The sequence below is a fragment of the Chaetodon auriga genome, chromosome 3 (genome assembly GCF_051107435.1).
Source record: "Chaetodon auriga isolate fChaAug3 chromosome 3, fChaAug3.hap1, whole genome shotgun sequence".
NCBI classification, from domain to species: domain Eukaryota; kingdom Metazoa; phylum Chordata; class Actinopteri; order Chaetodontiformes; family Chaetodontidae; genus Chaetodon; species Chaetodon auriga.
This window is the reverse complement of record NC_135076.1, coordinates 12,978,717-12,996,347: the sequence shown is the minus strand read 5'-3', so window position 1 is coordinate 12,996,347 and position 17,631 is coordinate 12,978,717. Positions and strand designations below refer to the sequence as shown.

The 17,631-nt window shown below is 40.6% G+C and overlaps 1 protein-coding gene across 4 annotated transcripts in view; it reads right to left on the bottom strand.

Moving 5' to 3' along the window:
• rabgap1l (RAB GTPase activating protein 1-like) overlaps positions 1-17,631 on the bottom strand; it is a 115,514-nt gene that overhangs the window by 81,229 nt on the left and 16,654 nt on the right. For 3 of the 4 annotated variants that reach the window (XR_013076635.1, XM_076724795.1, XM_076724803.1), the window contains 4 exons: positions 16,052-16,218; positions 11,335-11,464; positions 6,940-7,033; positions 5,475-5,625 (listed from right to left, as the gene is read on the bottom strand). Coding sequence is in view for 3 of the 4 variants with exons in the window: in XM_076724795.1 (XP_076580910.1) it covers positions 5,475-5,625; positions 6,940-7,033; positions 11,335-11,464; positions 16,052-16,218 (542 nt within the window). In the remaining variant the exon portion in view is untranslated. The remainder of the gene's footprint in view (positions 1-5,474; positions 5,626-6,939; positions 7,034-11,334; positions 11,465-16,051; positions 16,219-17,631) is intronic. The other variant, XM_076724815.1, reaches the window with a different exon arrangement.

Sequence of the window (17,631 nt, the reverse complement as noted above, 5' to 3'; positions counted from 1 at the left end):
GAAATTTGGGAGTGTGCACCCACAAGTGGCCAGCTACCCAGTCAAGCATTAATGAACAAAACAGAAGACACAAAGGCAAAAGCACACACAAAATTATCAAGGAGACAACTTCTCCATGGAGACTTCTTCTGTGCTTAAAGCACAGGAGAAGTCCATAGACCCTTGCAGTTACCATGGCAGCCTATTTTATGTACATTGTACTCCATGTATCTGCATGTGGGTTATCAGGCGTGGGTGTAGTATTATTCCAGCCTGGCTGCATGGCTGATGCTACCTTTGATTGTGCACCGACGGTAAATGTCATCGCTAAGCTTACGCCTGCCCTGAAAATGACATCATCAAAATGTAAATCACTGGACATCCTCGGTCTAATTTGCTTATAGATTTCAGTGCATACTTTGTAAAGAATTTAAGTGAGGTGGTTCCAGTCATGGGTAGGAATTCTGGCAAAGTTCAAAAAAGAAATGGATAAAGACACATAAGATACATTTTAAAGCTCAAATAATATAACCTTTCAAAACTTTTACCTTACACTTATTTCTGCAGCTAGAAACAACATTTATCTATCAGACACAATCATACAGGGGTCACAACGTGTCCTCGCATTTAGTGGGTGCCAATGTAACCAATAAAATGAAGGACTAGAATTGGTGCACAGCCACAGTACCCAGAGAAACGACAGTGGTGGCACAAAACTGTATGAAGGAGGGATCAAGAAATACTTCTGAAACTGGATCATAATTAATAATAGGGATTCATTGATTCCTTTTAGAAATTTCTATCATTTAACCTACTGCATCTCCATCTAAATGGCCAAAAATGTATGCATTGATCCAACTGTAGAATTTCAATATGTCTCTGCAGAAGAATTAGAATCAGCATTCATTATAATTATGTTGCTGATAATTAGTACGAATGCTCTTACTGGTATAGTGTACATTTGTTCAGTCAGGGATAAAAGGATGGGGTATTGTGCAAAAGCACTGAAAAGAAAAGTTAAAAATTTAAAATGAATTCCATTCAGTTTCATACAGTACGGCCCTAACAGCCTGCTGTGGTGGAACTGCTGTTCCAGGCTTCTGATTATGGCCGTTGTACCTGTGGAGAGATGCTGACCTCTGGTTAATACACTGGCTGTGCTGCGAGTGAGATTGGTCTTTGGAAAGGCTGGCCCGGAAATAGCTGGCTGAGCTTTTTTAAGCTGTGGGTTCAAGCGCGGCAGAACACCTCGGACTTGTTCGGCTCTAGGGAGACGAAAAGGTTGTTTAAATGTCACTAGCAACCCCCCAGCCCAGACCCCAAACACAGACCTGCGCCAGCCGAGAAAAGAGTTATTTGTGAATGTCTCAGTTGCCCTAAAGCCATGGTGTGTGTGACAGAGTGTGCATTTGTGATTCTGTGTGTGATAACTGTAAATAAGAGCAGTACAACACTGAACATGACACTTACGATCTATGATATCAAGCTAGACGGCCACGGGCCACGTGCAGCTAAATGCTCAGTACGTTGGTCAAACCCAGTGGTTCTCAACTTGGGAATGAACCCTTCAAGAGGTCACAAGGATCAATTTGGAGGCTTGCAAGAAGATTTATGAGACAATGTTGCCTACAAAAGTGGCACAGTAATATTCTTTTCTGTGAAACACTGAGTAGTTTTTAACTTCTAAGTCTCCAAATAAACAACTGTACATCAGAAAATCATTCTTATAATGCATTTATTGAGGCCATTAAAGAAAGATTTGGGTGCTTAACAAGTACAAGTGGCAGTTGATCTGTTGCAGTCTATATAGATTAGACCATCTGGGTACCAGAATAAACTACAGCATACTCAGAGAACTAGCCATTATTATAAGGCGATGATCTAGGTGTGTGTATTCATCTGTATAAACGCCTCCTGTCCACACTGTAAATTACAAATGATGAGATCACATTTGTGTGTTTAAACTGCATAATCATTTAATGTCATTACAGCATTGGTCGTCATAGTAACAGCACAGGCATTCAGACACTAAACTCAAACGAATGGCTGTCGCTTCAGTTTGTTTTCATGATGCTCAATTTTTCCATATCTTTATCTGTCCAGGCCTCAATATTCTCAGGCTGTATATCCTCCCAGTTTGCTAAATGCCAAAAATCAAATTTTCTCGAATTTTTATCTAACTATATCCTTTTGCTGTGTCACTAACACTGGCTCGCTACAACAAATTATATTAGAGAAGAAAAGCACAGGATACAAGGGTGAAATATAGTGAAGGGCATTTCATTCAGAGTGCCTGTAGTTTCACAAGGACAACTCCTGACTTTTACAATGGCAGCAGTTTTAAGAAAAAGTTGCCAGTTTTATGCACATGCAAATGAAAAACAAATGAATCACAGTGTTTTTCATCTTTTTGAGTACAGAACCTGCATGCTGCAGCTAATTTTTCGTTACAAATGCAGAGCAGCGTGAAATTAAAATGATGAGCACTGGAAACTTTGTTTAGTTTTTATGAGTCTACATCCCAAATCAAATCAGTTCAATCACCAAGTCAATAAAAAAAGAGAAATCTGTTTTGCTGATGTAGGTTTAGGACTAGAAACCACACATGGTTTAACACCCAGTGTCTGGAGGTTACTAACATAATGCCTGTCTAGAACCCCTGGTGATATGCAGTGCTGATTTACGGCACTGATACCCTTTCCATAAGGGCGACAGTCTAATTACTTAAAATTCAATCGGCATTTACATCGTCACTGAGCCCAGACAACAGACATTAATAAGCTCCACATCGCCCTCGCCGATGCTGTCATTTGCCTCTCTTCCCTCCCTCCTCCATCTTCCCTCAGTTCCATTCGTTTGGTGTGGCTATTAATAGACCGGCCACCCGCCTATCAATACCATCACTACTCCAGCAAGACAGAGAATGTGGGCATGGCTCAGCCAGTGGAATGAGAATAAATGAGCTGAACTACAGAGGCTTGGTCTTATGCAATATGAGAGAGAGAGAGAGAGAGAGAGAGAGAGAGAGAGAGAGAGAGAGAGAGAGAAAGAGAGAAAGAGAGAGACAGACAGACTGAGACAGAGAGAGAGGGAGAGAGAAATGCGTGAGGTGAGATGACACATAAACCAAAAAAGTGAGAGAGTAAAGAAAGATACTATAGGACAGAGAAGGGGCATGGAGAGAAACCAGCTTGTAAAGAGCAGAAGACAAACCATACCAATTTACCAGATAAAGATGGTGACAGAAAGAGAAAGATTGAAAAAGATAAAGAGATAACTTTACAGTGTGTGAAAGATGACTAAATATGGGACTCAGGAAAGAGAAATCTGCCATTTCTCTTGATGTTTACACACATTCCTTTTCTCCAACTCTCCCCTCAGTGACTACAACCTCATATTTATGGGTCTACATTCTTCCCTCTCGCCATTTTTCTTCTTTCCATCTACCCCCCCCCCCCCCCGCTTATTGATCGAGGCAGGTAGTTTCACCCGCTTGTCCGCGGCAAAGAGAAAGACTATTGTATTATCCATAAAAGCAAAGATCTCTGGCTGCTTTATGTGTTTATATCACCTCCTCCTACTGCTGCTGTCTGGATCAGTGGGGCTTTGTCACTCTACCTACTGGTTTATGCATCTCTGGCTAGAAATCCAAAGACGGCTCACAGACCTAAGGTGACTTCTCGATCACATTTGGAACATTTAGTTTTACTGTGATTGATAACAATAGAAAACAAGCACAGCAATGGCAGTTTTAGCTGAAAAAACTCAAAAAAGATTATATAAATAACATGAAACTAAGGCACTAATAATATATTAGTTAAATGATCAAACTATCAATATATCAAGCACAAAATGATAGATTGTTATTGTTATTATAATCATTCATCCCTATGAGTAAAAAGGTGCTTCCATATGGCAAAAGTACATAAAGCTCCTGCGGTGCTCATGATTAACAGCATATAGGAGTCTTTACATAACGAGTCTTTACATAACAAATTCTCCCACAGTTGAACTTGCTTGACTTTTTCTTTGAAAATGTGTAATGATGAACATTCAGAGTTGTTTAATGGCTTGCTAGCCAATTCCAATTCAATATGTATGTCAATGGGAAATTCTTTCCATCTCTGCTCTCTGGCCATTGAGCTTTGACCTTTAACCTTGACTATGAACTCTGTACGACTGGTTGCCTGGTAAGGACAATTCGGGTGTTTTCAACATTTACTCATGACATGTTTACTGTTACTTTGTTCTCGTCCTGCAAGTCATTCTGGAGTAGAACAAAATAATGAGAAATGTGTAAACTGCAATCCATTTGCAGTGATAATGGTCTTTGAGTGCTTTCACACCAAACCTGACTGGTTTGGTTCAACTCTAGATCAGTTTGGTTCATTTGGGCTGGTGAAGTTGAGAGGGAGTCTCGAATAATAATGCACTTACTAAGTGCTTAGGTGACTTGCTGTCAGTCACCAAAAATGAGTTCACCACGTGGGTCCACGGTGCAAAGATGATGCAGGATGACAGTTGCCAAAACCGTCCGATCAGTGAGTTACCTGTCAGTATATGTGACTTTATGCTTGCAGCTCTTGGTTCACTAACGGTAAACACGAAATGGAGCTGAACTAAAAGGCAAAGATGGATCTTTTTGTTCCCTCGGCCCTGCCCAAAGGAAACAGAATACAGGTGTGAAAGCAACATTAGTCAGCTGCAGTTCAATTTTCAGGCAGCGTCTTTGTTGCACCTGTGTGACAACATTTTCACCACCACCCAAACAAACAAGCAAACTTAAACCATGGAGGTTATATATGAACACATCCAACAGTTAAATACTAAAGGCCCAAAAATTCACCCAGTGAATTCTTGCAAGCTCTCTGGGAGGCCAACACAGGCTGTAATAGTCCAGAGGCAGCACTACATGCATTTAAATGTCACCGCTAAATGAGAGTGTCCTCCGACAAAACGCACAGTTCAGAGGAACAGCTGCAATGACATCAGCAATGCTGGTACTGTCAGATAAACCACGCTAAACACAATCACTTTCAACAGTATGTATGTCAAAGTCTCATATCTCCAAACAAGTACAAACTCGTGAAATTCTAAGCAAAATACCATCTAGAGAGATAAATATCATATCTGAAGTTTACATGGAGTCCTGAATACAGAGTAGAGCAGAGACAACTACACACAATAATAATAAATACTATAATATACAATAACCTGTAAAATCAAAGTAACTCTTGACCTTTTTTAGGGGTCATTTTTTGAGGTAATGCTGAGACATGAAATCCAGTGGAAACATGTAATAGCCTGTCGGCGTGCCAGCCCTCACACCGGGAAAATGTTTGGAAGCTGAAGTTACCATAAGCACAAACACACACTGATATATGTGAGTATCCTGGGCACGTTTTGAATCAGCTCGCATCCTTCCACATGAGAAGTGCATACAGTAAACGCACCTCGCCTGGTGTGTGTGTGTGTGTGTGTGTGTGAGGCTTTACCTTGGTGATGAGGATGCGGTAGTGCTCAAGCAGGTCGTGGTTGTCGTGGCAACCAGCCAGCAGCTGCCAGACTTCAGCTCTGAGTGGTTCAGGAATGCCACTGCGAACCAGCGAGGGCAAACCCTTGGGACGAGTGGACAGGTTCCCATGCCTAATACGTACACACACGCAGAAGTAATCCATTATTTTATAATCTCACTTAATCCATTTCGGCCACTTGAAATATTAATTTGAAGAGCAGCAGGTGCAGATTTCATAATTGTTTAATTATGTCCTTTGTGTGTAACATTCGTGCAGTGACGGTATCAAGGCCGACCCAGTAAATCAAACGCAGACTCGTGCGCCTCTCACACTGACATATTCACTTCATACTAACTACAGCACCAAGTACAATACTGCAGTGTATTCGAGTAGTTTTAACCGCAGTGCTGCCATGCTGTAAGAGCTCTCCCACATGAGGAAATATCTTGCCTTTGAAAGCACGCTGTCAGCTCTTTTTAATGATGCTTGAAATCTCATCATAATGCATTTATTGAGGCCATATGAAGGCAATTTCCCGATAAACTATTTCACTTCATTGTGCTGATGCAACAGCAAGAAAACAGGCTGTGGAATCAAATGAAAAGCCAGAAACATCTTTCATTCAGTTAATTATGTCAGAGTCTGTAGCTAAAGTTGTATGTATCAATGCTAGTGGTTATAAAAGCACAAAGTATTAAAATAATGTGTTGTGGCAGAAAAACGAATGGCTGCATCTGAAGACATCTGTTTTCCATACAAAGTGGGATGATAAAACAATCAAACTGCAGTGATGAAGAGGACCCCGACCCTGTAATGGAAATCACAGTCTGTATGAGGCAGGGTGAGCCACAGTCACCAATCAATGTGTCCTGTGACAGAGCTTTCGCACAAGATTAAAAGCTAAAATTCACGTTTGATGTAACTGTATTTACAAAAGTCATGGTATATTTACACTTATTTAAGCTCCATCTTCTGTTTACACTCTGTTTTCTTTGCTATATCCTATTACAGTAGAAGTGTGATTCATTCACAAGTTTCTTGCATAAATTATAGGTCTTCTTAGGCACTGTTTATGTTCAGTGCCTTTAAAGGTCCAGTGCGCAGGATTTAGGGGGATTTATTGGCGGAGATGTAATATTACATTCATGATTTAGTTGTCATTAGTGTATAATCACCTGAAACTACCTTAGAATGAGCCCTTCATATCTACAGAGGGAGCTGGTCCTCTTCTACGGAGTCCACCATGTTTCTACAGTAGTATCTAACAAAAATACAGCTGTATACAATTTCATAATGCCACACAGTATTCATCTCAATCCTGTATTCTCATCCCTCCTTACCCTTGTTTCTACCTCTCTCTGTCCAATTTCCAACTGTCTTGAACCATCTAATTTTAATTGTTTTCAATTTCAAAATTTCTCTGTCTTCCGGTCTCCAGCCTTACCATCTGGTGAGGACTCCACCCCAGGACTCGAGGATTTTCTCAGGACAGTCCTTGGAAACGTCTCCTGTTCCACTGGAGATTTCACTATCACTATCTGCAGGAAACACAAACACACCCGCATATTAACAGACATTTACAGCAGCACACATGGATCATTCCTGATATCTGTACCCTTTTTTCTACATAAGAATACAGGACTCAGACCAACACCTTGTTGACAAGACCTTTAAATTGTGTCATGTCATTCTTGTGTGCAGTCAAAGACAACAGGACATGTTTGGTCTTGAAGATGTTTCATCACTGGTTCGAAGACAGTTCACTAGTTCTGCTGACTGGTGAGGTGTTAAAAAAAAGTTGACAGGCTGTGTAAAATGTAAAAAAAAAACAAACAAACAAAAAAAAAACAGTAAAGCCTCGGTCGTTGACAAGCACTTTATGAAACACATGATTGTTCAAAAGACATTACTACATGGGCTCAGGTATGTGTGTGTGAGGGAAGTGTATTGCACATTTTAAAACCTGTTAATATTGATGCCACACACTCAAATGGAGGAAGGAGTGCCTGTGCAGTGCCTACACTTTCCATTATTGCTGTTCTCCTGTCTGGTAGTTCGTGAGGCAGACAAGAGGCAATCAGCACAGTGAACCACTTGTGTTTAGATGCAGAAGCACTAATTGACTGTCTGGCCTGCTCTGCTGCTGGAGAGATGAACTGATCCCCACGCAGAGAATGCCCACTGGAACTAACACACACACGTTCCACACTGAGATTCACATGATATGTCCAACATATATACTGATAACATGTGTAGCTCATACAATTACATGTATGGATTCTGTATATTATACAAAACGCAGTGTAGAAATATATTATACATAGGGAAAAAGAGACAAATACAAATAGAAAATGGATCATATGTATACATACTGTCTCTTTTTGATCCAGTGTTAACTCATAAGCTATCTTCTCCTTAACCTCTTACATTACAATGGATGTAGAAAAAGCATTTTCTATTAGTTCTGTCTTATACATAGACAGCAAATAGGTACCTCTTAGCTTCTGTGAAAAGTAACATATTTACTCAAAGAATGTGCAAACATGATGTTTGGGCCATGTTTGTTGACAGCATACAGTCGATGATGTTGAGATGGTGACACCCACTGATGATTAGGATTTGCATTGCTTGAACAGTCTCTTTTCCACTGAAAATTGGTGACAAGCAAAAGACAAAAAAAACACTACACAGCTACAAGACATATTATATTGTCAATGCAGTTTGGCTGTATTCATTCTATCCCATGACCTAGATGACTGTGATTATTCACAAAAAGTCTCACTACAACTGTGTCCTTCTTACCCTCATCTTTAAAGAAAACAAAGGCTGGCTTGATTAAATTATGTCAAGTTTAAGTTTTTAAAACTCTTATTAATCTCAGTGATAATGAGGGGGGGGGGGGGGGGGGGACACAATGGCAGCAATGTCTTTGTCAGGGCACGGCATTGAGCTCTACTGACATGTAAACCAAACAGCAACAGCCCTCAAACATGTTAAACGGTATCATTCACTTACCAACCGAAGCCTTCACTGAGGCCTTAACATTAAATAATGAATTAAGACAATTTCTTTGAGAAAATATGCAGCCACCAAGCTAAATGCACTGCTGCTCCTATACATCTTTACAGCCTCAGCAGGAGCTTTTAAGGTCTTTATAAATGCTTGATGAGCTCTTTGAAATGATTCATGCTGCGCCTGTCCTCAGATTGGCTGAGGCCACGTGGCGAGGAAGCGTGAGTCCAATGCCACTGCCAACTTACCAGGTGATGAAAGAAAGTGTGAAGACGAGGGACATTACGGTTACCTTTTAATCTGGAGGGGGGCTGTGCATTCACTGTAGGATTAGCCTGAAATGGGATCTCTCTGATGTTGAAGTCACTTGTGGATTGGTTTTGTCTGCATTAAAGTGGGCACATATTCCCTTCTTTTGTCAGTTCTACCTTTAGCATTTTACCCTATTTTGATGACTTTTATGTATCCTTTATTTATTTTGCACCTTGTTTTTAGACCTTCACCTGTTATATGACAGCAGTGGAGCAAATCAGTCAAGCACTTCTTGTCTCATTGTGGTTCCAGTTATAAATGACAAAGCAGAGCGACCATATGAATACATGTATGATCACAGTCTGTATGAATGTATATGAAAAGGAACATATAGTGCTTATGTGTGTGTCCATGCATAGGTATATAAAAAAGGGTAAAGAATAAATACATTAAGCAACAATCACAAAGCATGTTGAGAAAGGAAAAGCAAAGAAAAAATGAATGTCAGCTTCAGGCCTATTTTCCACATTGCAGCTCCCAAGAAGAAAAGGAAAAAAAAATCCACATGAATTGAATGCGTGTGTGTGCTCGCAGCGGTGGCATCTACACTGGGAGTGTATTCATTTTCGTACACAATGAGGCTGACCTCCAGCTCCTCTGCCCTGAGCGCCTCCAATTTTCAGCTCTGGGGGAGTAGAGGGGCGTTAAAGAGAAAGCCCTCTGAATGGCTCCCACAGTGCCAGCTGAAAGCCGTCAGCTCTAGCCTTGTTGGCTGACTCGTGACTTTGGGCGAGTCAGCAGCACAGGAGAGACAACTTTTGCCTCCCACTCTGTTAATACCTTTTAGTGCTTCAAGGTGAAACAACTAGAAGACTGCCAACAGTGGCAAAGAAGAGAGAAGCAACAGAATAAGACGAAGATGAGCCTCCAATGTTCCCATGTACTGCAATTGTACTGCAGTTTTGAAAAATGTATTAATTTTAAAAAACTGTGGGCTTTTGTCTCCTGTTAGAATGTCATAGGCTAACAGCTAGATACACACAGAAATGTGCATCTTTATCCAAACCAACATCATGAAACGTGCAGTCTGAATTGTGCCCAGGCTTAATCTGCAACACCTGCACAGCCGAGCAAGTGGTCAGGTGGAAATGCCAGTCCTGTTTATATTAGAGGGATGAAACTGGGTCATGTTTGGGAATCACTGGAGTCTGACAGCCAGTGTTGGTGCTTTTAGTGGTACTGCTGTTTTGCCTCTGGCACAGCTGCCATTACAGATGGGAAAATATCCACTCTGCTCTGGCTTGTCACCTGAACTGCTCGTGTTTAAATTTAATGGAGTCAGTGTTTCAATCAAGACACCTACGGGAAATTCATATCAAAAGCAACATGGTTTGATAAGTGACTCTTTTCTGATTGGTGATGGTGCCTACTGGTGTTTTTGTGTTGATACAGTGGTCAAAAACTACATTTGGAATGAGAATTATTATTTCTTTAAAATTATTGTTATTTTAACACATTTAAACAAATGGCACTATTTGGCTGCTTAGGAAGATTATTAATGGAAGACAGAAATGAAAACAAACAAGAGGTCAGTGGTCAGGTCTGCTTGTCTTAAGACAATCCAAAAAGGGCACATGGGGGATGTCTGATGGCAGTTTGATTGTCCAGTGTTGTAGTGCTATAAGCCAAAAAGCCCTAAGAGGAGTGTGCCAGGCTCCCCACAAAACCACCAGGCTAGACAGACAAGCGTGCATAACCACACAAACAGCTATCAAAACCCCTGAGATTCTGCCTGCAGTTACTGCTTTTCAGCGTAACACACACACACACACAAAATCTATTGTATAACACAAAATACACACTCTTTCTTTCACACAAATGCAAACAAACACACACTTAAACTCAGTTCCCACAATCCATCCACATTGTTGTTATCACATGTCTGGCCACGCTCACATGACCCACATGAACACATGGTCAAACACACACACATTCATACATCCCTGTCGATGTTTATGTGTCTAAACAAAATTAAACTTCACTGTTGATTCATGTCAGCCAATGAATAGTACACGTGTGCCTGTGACAAGGCCTTGCTGGGGAAAAAAACAAACAACACAGAGAGAGTGTGTGTGTGTGTGTGTGTGTGAGTGTGTGTGTGTGTGTGTGTGTGTGTGTGTTCCTAAGCCTCTATTTCAGACTGAATATCTGGACATATGATCTCATTCAGATGAGGTGTTCACCAGAAAAAAAAAAAAAACTGCTGCATATATGGAATATAAAGTAAGTTTCCCTCTGACAAGCTATTTGTGGTTAAGCAATTCTTTTCTTTTTTGTACCTGCGTGTCTCGTTTTTCGCTGATATTAAAGGCAGCGAGGGCTTTATACAGCACTGCACATTTGAGGCCTAATTCTTCAGTCAAGCAAGACTTGAAAGACAATTATGTTGAGTTGTGGTTTACATGCATGTGAGTACATATATATATATACATATACATATATATATATATATATATATGTGCGTGTGTGTGTGAATATATATATGAGAGAGAGAAAGAGAAAGAGACATTCATACCTTCATCAGCCTCTTCTTCCTCAGTGGGCGAGGTCAGACGTCCTCTTTCTTCATTGTTTCTCTCTGCCTCCCTCTGAAGACTCACCACCTCATACACAGCATCGCTCTGACCCAGCCTCTCCGGTGCCTGCTGTGCGCACACACACACACACACACACACACACACACACACACACACACACACACACAAGCAGGTCCATCATTCATTTTTGGGGACATTACATGAATTTCCTGGAGACTTACCCTAACCATAACCATAACCACTACTTGCCTAACCTTAATCCAAGTCTGATCCTAAAATGTAATGATTTAAATTATGGGGATCTGTATTTTGTCCTCATAAGGAAGGTGAGTCCCCATGTGAGAGGCAATATTTTCTACTGCTTACAGGTTTGTTTCGATAGTGTTTGTAAAGACAAAATGTTGAAAAATAAGGTTTGGGTTAGTTATTGATTGCTCGTGTACCGCATGCAGGTGAGCAGCCCACAACCAGGAAGTAATTCATTGGCAAACTAACCCAAACAACTATGGTACATCAGTGTGAGGAGATAATCAGATGCTACAGGGGCTGGGGAGGCTCAATGAATGTGCAATGGTGAACTTTAAGTGTTTTTTACATATGCACATCACTGATCCCTTCAATCACAGTATGACAGTGTTTGTTTGCTGTGTTAAGGGCATGAACTACACCATGGAGGCCAAAGAGGGACCACAGTCATGGACTAGCACAGAGTTCCTCCAACCAGCATACCATCTATGAGGGTCAATCTCAACAAGACAATCAGCATGAGCATCCTTAGCCCTGACATTGACCACCTGTCTGACCAATCTATCAGGCCAGAGCTCACAGTGCCATCAGGTGATGCCTATGAAGGAAAAAGAGGCAGGCACAAGGAACTAAGAAGAAGAGCACTACCATCAGCAGCAGAGAGCATGCTGCAATCCAACTGAAGTGGGATGGAAGGAGCTTGCCAGCCAGTCCCTCAATTAAGTCGTCAAGCTTGCAGAAGTCACGAGGCTTAAAAAAACAAGCCATATAAAACCATGGACAACGACTGGTATCTTATAAGATCACAGCACCTGACTGCAGACTATCTGCCCAGAGCGAAAGAATGATGGAAAAAGTTAAAGTAAAATGATTCAACTGCCTATCATTGATTGAATATTGGTGTGTTTTCACTGGGTGATCATATTTCTGAAGCAAAAGGTTGCTGAAAGACTTGTTAGGCCGTGTGTGTATTTCTTTAAAGATCCCCTCCACACATGTATTAAGGCATAAATAAAAAATGTCTAATGTGTGTCTGCAGAAAGGAAAGTATAACCACCACATTAAAATCCTTAAAATGGCACCTACTCCTTCTCCTTCAGTAAAAAATTCCAGAATATATGAATATGCAAATATTTTTCACTTCACAAATTTAACTGCTGAACACATGATGTCTCCTACTTCACTGTAAAGCCCGTTCTCAGTGTATGTGCACTGAAGGCATGTGCAGGCTGAATATTGTACCAGGATTGGCTTCTGAACTATTTGTGATGACACACATCATGCTCATAGGCCCGCCTCTTGAAATTAGATTTTCAGTTAGCACAGAACAAATTGATACTTTCAGCAATGAATGTGACAACAGCCCTGCAGTGTCAAACTCTGCACATATGTCATTCTACACAGTGAAGCTCAAACATCCAACTGTAGGAAAAAACACATTTTTTGACTGGAGGGGGACTTTAAGACTTGTCTCAGCTTCTTTTCACTCATGAAATTAATATTGCATGAAAGGTTGTGTTATACTTGACTTGTGATATACTTGAATGAATATAATAAACAAGAGATTAATTATGTTCAGTCAGGAGTTGGTAAACTCAACTAAGGATAACAACCCCAGTGAATGCTTTAGGAAAGTGCTGGCTAACACACTGGCCATAAGAATTTGGAAAGTATATTGATGATAACTGCTACAAGTTTTGTTTTGAAGGCTTGGGTGTAAGAATTGCTTAATGTGCTTTTAACTACTCCTTAATCCATCATAATGGACTCCAGAAATGCACAACAGAACAAAGACACAAGCAGACTTGACCTTGAGTGTCATAAGCTGCTAATGTTAATTTCTAGTCTATTCAATTACCGTAATGCAGTTGCCTCTCTCCTCCACCTGGTAGAACGGATCAATGAGCCACATTGATCTGCCCACTCGCATGGCATCTAATGACCAACTCAAGCCAGTGATGAGAGCACAAATTGGGAGAGAATATGAAGCCTGGCCACTTTCGAGAGAAAATCTGAGGAGGCTTAGGTGGCAAATGAATTATTAACAATGATAAAATTGTGACAGAAATGTGGGCCCGCTGTGCAAACACAGTGTCATCCACAATGGATTTACAATAAGAAAAAGGAAGCAGAGAAAAAAATGGATTACCCAACACTGTTTGTTGATACACAAAGAAAGAACAGCTCTCTCTTAAATGTTATTCTGTGGGATGAATACATTTTAGCTGACAAAATAATGGGACAGTTAATGACTCTTTGTAGCATCACCAAATGTTTTTCTCTTACAAAGCAATTTCAAAGTTGTCACCCTAAACAACGGTGGCCTTTTTCTTGAGAGCAGTTTTCTGAAATGTTTGTGAAGCCAAAATTTTGTAATGCTGAATGTTGAAGGCTTCATCTCCTGCAAATTTTTCACATTTACATATCGGCTGAACTTTTCGCTTTTGGAAAGACATGCATACATGATTTTCTTCAGTCCTGGTCTAAATCTAAACTAAAGTATTGACTTGAACGTGACAGGACTCAATGTTGAAATCACGCTGGACTCGACACAGATCATCTACCTTCAGCCCTGGCAGGTTTGCTTCCATAGTAGAGCAGACACAAACACATTTTCCAGTGAAGCCAACAAAGAAAACATTCTGAGAAGTTGGCACTGATCTTGACTCCCTGCTGCTCCAGCTGGCTAATGGCAGTTTTTGGAAATAGGACTACATATTTCATGTGACAATAGGACTACATATATTATATGCGTGTATCACCTCTGATTGCCATCTTCCACAAAAACCTCCACACAATATTATCTTTTAATTAGCTCTTAACCACAGCACCGGTCCAACACTCTTCCATTTACTGAGGAGATAACTGGAGAGGCAATCAGGCGGACGAGTCAGACCGCCGCTGTTAATTACCCACATGCCAATAATGAGACAGAGCCTCTTATTAGCTCCCTACAATCCAAAGCTTCCCCACACTCCACTGCTTTGCCAGCTCCCCACGGCCTACTAAAGGAGATCTGCTTTTTAAACAGGGGAGAGGAAGCTTACAGCTTAACTGTTTTTTTTTTTTAAGCACCTGCAGCAATTGCTCAGGCTGGGTGTCCTTGTGTTGGTGGGAGGCAAGTAAATGTGCTTTCTTCACTCTCTCTGCAATTTTTAATCAAAGTTGTGAGGAAAGTCAAAAGGGCAAACATTTCAGGGTGTGTGATGTTTTGTCAGTGCACGTTGTAAACTGTAAACTGACGGATACAGTTTATTTGTTGCCATCAACATACCCACCACATCATTGTGGGTACTGTTAAACGTGATAAGTGAGTTTAGCACAATTGGCATTAGTTTTCAGAGAAATTTCGATTAGTAAAGATTTGACTGTACTCATACAAACAGCACACATTTTTTACATCCTATATTTTACAGTACACAGAGATCTAACACAGATTTCATGCTGTAGGAGGGAATGAACATCAACGCACCGGCTCGACAATAAGAGGCAGGCAGACTAACAGAGGAGGCAAAAGCAGGGGATGCACAGATGGAAAGAGAGAAACGGAAGTCAGCTGATCAGACATTTGCATCTTTCAGCACATATCTTACAACAAGCTCTCTTGGGTACAGCATTTGACTGGTCACTGACACACCACCACGCCTCCAAGCTGCCTGCTCTGACCTCCTCCTCCTCCACTCCACACATCTCGTAAGCTGCCCATCCACTCACTCCACTTTTCATTGGCCTTTGTGCAGAGCTTGGCTTGAGTTGGGAAGTGATGTGATATTTGATATTGGACTGTATCATTAAACTTGACTCAACTTAAATAAACTTGTAACAGCAATATGGCTGACGTGTTTTTGTCACAGCAGTGTCTACTCATTCATTTATTCATTTATTTGTGTCATTACATTTTAATAAAATGTAAATGCAGTTTATTTTCGACAAATTTCAGTTGTTACTACTATAAGGACAGTGGGTGGGAACGCTTTGGATAAATCATGATAGAATCGACTGCCTGTTACATACATTGACACATAAGATCAAAAGGTATTTCCAAGGTATTATTTTCAACAAATCCGATTAAATACAAACTGGCATAAACATCCAAAAAATGGTAAACGTTAAACCATCATCTTGATCATGCAACTGAAATCATTAAGAAAACCAATCAATTAGGGACAGGGCAGGAATATCCACTATCAAAATATTTGCAGCCCGACTGTCGACATTCCAATCAAATGGGCTATAATCTTTAAAGGCAATTATTCAACCACTGTCCTGATCCAGCAACTGACAACCAGAAATGGCACAATTCACGAGAAATCAACCAGGTTACAAACCAGAATCCCACCAACCACTTTATCTAACTCATAGTTGGCAATAGATACAGATATAGGCATATGCAAAGGATGGAAATGGGTGCAGGTTCTGTGAGGGTTGGAACAGTTCCAGTAGAGGTACCTGTCTGAGTCTGAGGTAGAAGGTCTCACTGAAAGTCTTGCGGCTGAAGTACCAGAAACGTTCATTTGATGGATACACCCTGACCAGAGTTTCCATCAGAAAGCGAACTGGCTCCACCACCTCAGTGACTACCAGGTCCGCTGCCACTGTCATGTAGACCTGCTTATCTGGAGCAAAACACAGAGAAAAACATGAAAAAAATCAAGGTTACAGTGAAGGTTATTAAAGATTCCTTTGTCTATATTCTTTTCACTTAATATGAATCAACCTATGTAAAAGAGAAAACTGATCTGAGTCAGTGAGACCCACAGTCTAAACCATTACAAAGGTTGGATTACAGTGTTAGGTACACATGATGAACAGCTCTCATTGCACTGCAGCTTTCAGAGTAAGTGTATCCAGGATGTGAATTGCCCACCAACAACAAAGCCGGTAACCATTAGTAAGTCTGCACCACCCTCTTTGGCAAAAAATGGCAAAACCCTTTGATTATGATTGATATGTTTTCTTTCTCAAAAAATATTCATTCAGTAAAACTATCTAACTTGACCATGAATTTAGAAATTCATAAATAAGGACTTAACATTAATGTTTCCAACATCACAACTGAAGTCAAAATTTGTCGGGTGATAAAGTTTATCCCTGCTGGATGAGCCCTGCAGCTTAAACTTGATTTCCGAGTACAGCAGAGGTCCTTGTTTGTATGACAAGAACAAGATCATATGTGAGCCTCAAACTAATTCATCACTTACTGCTTGTGTTCTGGGGAGAGTCCAATTATAAAGAAGGAATAAACAAACGGAAAACAGGCAGAGGGGCTGGAAAAGTTATCTCATGGTACGGAGGTTTTACTATCTTAATCAACTCGAGGGACAAAAATTAAATACCAGCATCTCATAACAGATTGCAATAGTGAAAATGTGCTGGTTTCTCCTGGTTTAAAGACATATTTCATTGGGGAAAAAGAACTTGTTTGGAGTTTCAGACACTCTAAGCACTGATGCTGTGACAGTTTACTGTTTATTGATAATAAAGATGTCTTTCAATGGTTCTGGATACCCAGTTGTTGTTATATTAAGTCATATTAAGACAAAGAAAATTAAGATATAGTAAATTAGGTATCCTAATTGATGTGCAAATTATAATAAGGGGGAACAAATGAGACCATTTTGGACAGAGAACTGTATAAGTTTAATTTTTGCAACCATTTTTTATCACCAAGGCTTCAGTGACTTAACAATCACTGCTCCATTACAAAATGACTTGCTCAGCAAGAAACTGTTCAGTGACAATATTGACCCTGGCCAGTTCTTCCAGAGGGCTGAAAACTGGTTTCAAAACCCCCACTTAGTGTGTGCGTGTGTGTGTGTGTGTGTGTGTGTGTGTGTGTGTGTGTGTGTGTGTGTGTATGGAACTAGATGTTGGGCTTTATACTGCCTGACTCCCATGGGGTCTACTGCTTTGACAGATCTGCCATCTACCTTCAAGTCAAACTCTCAGAGCCTCCAGGTCAGCAAGTTGCCATGTAGTCTAATTTGTTAGCTGTAATGGATTTGGTGAAGTAAGCTCCTATGCTACGC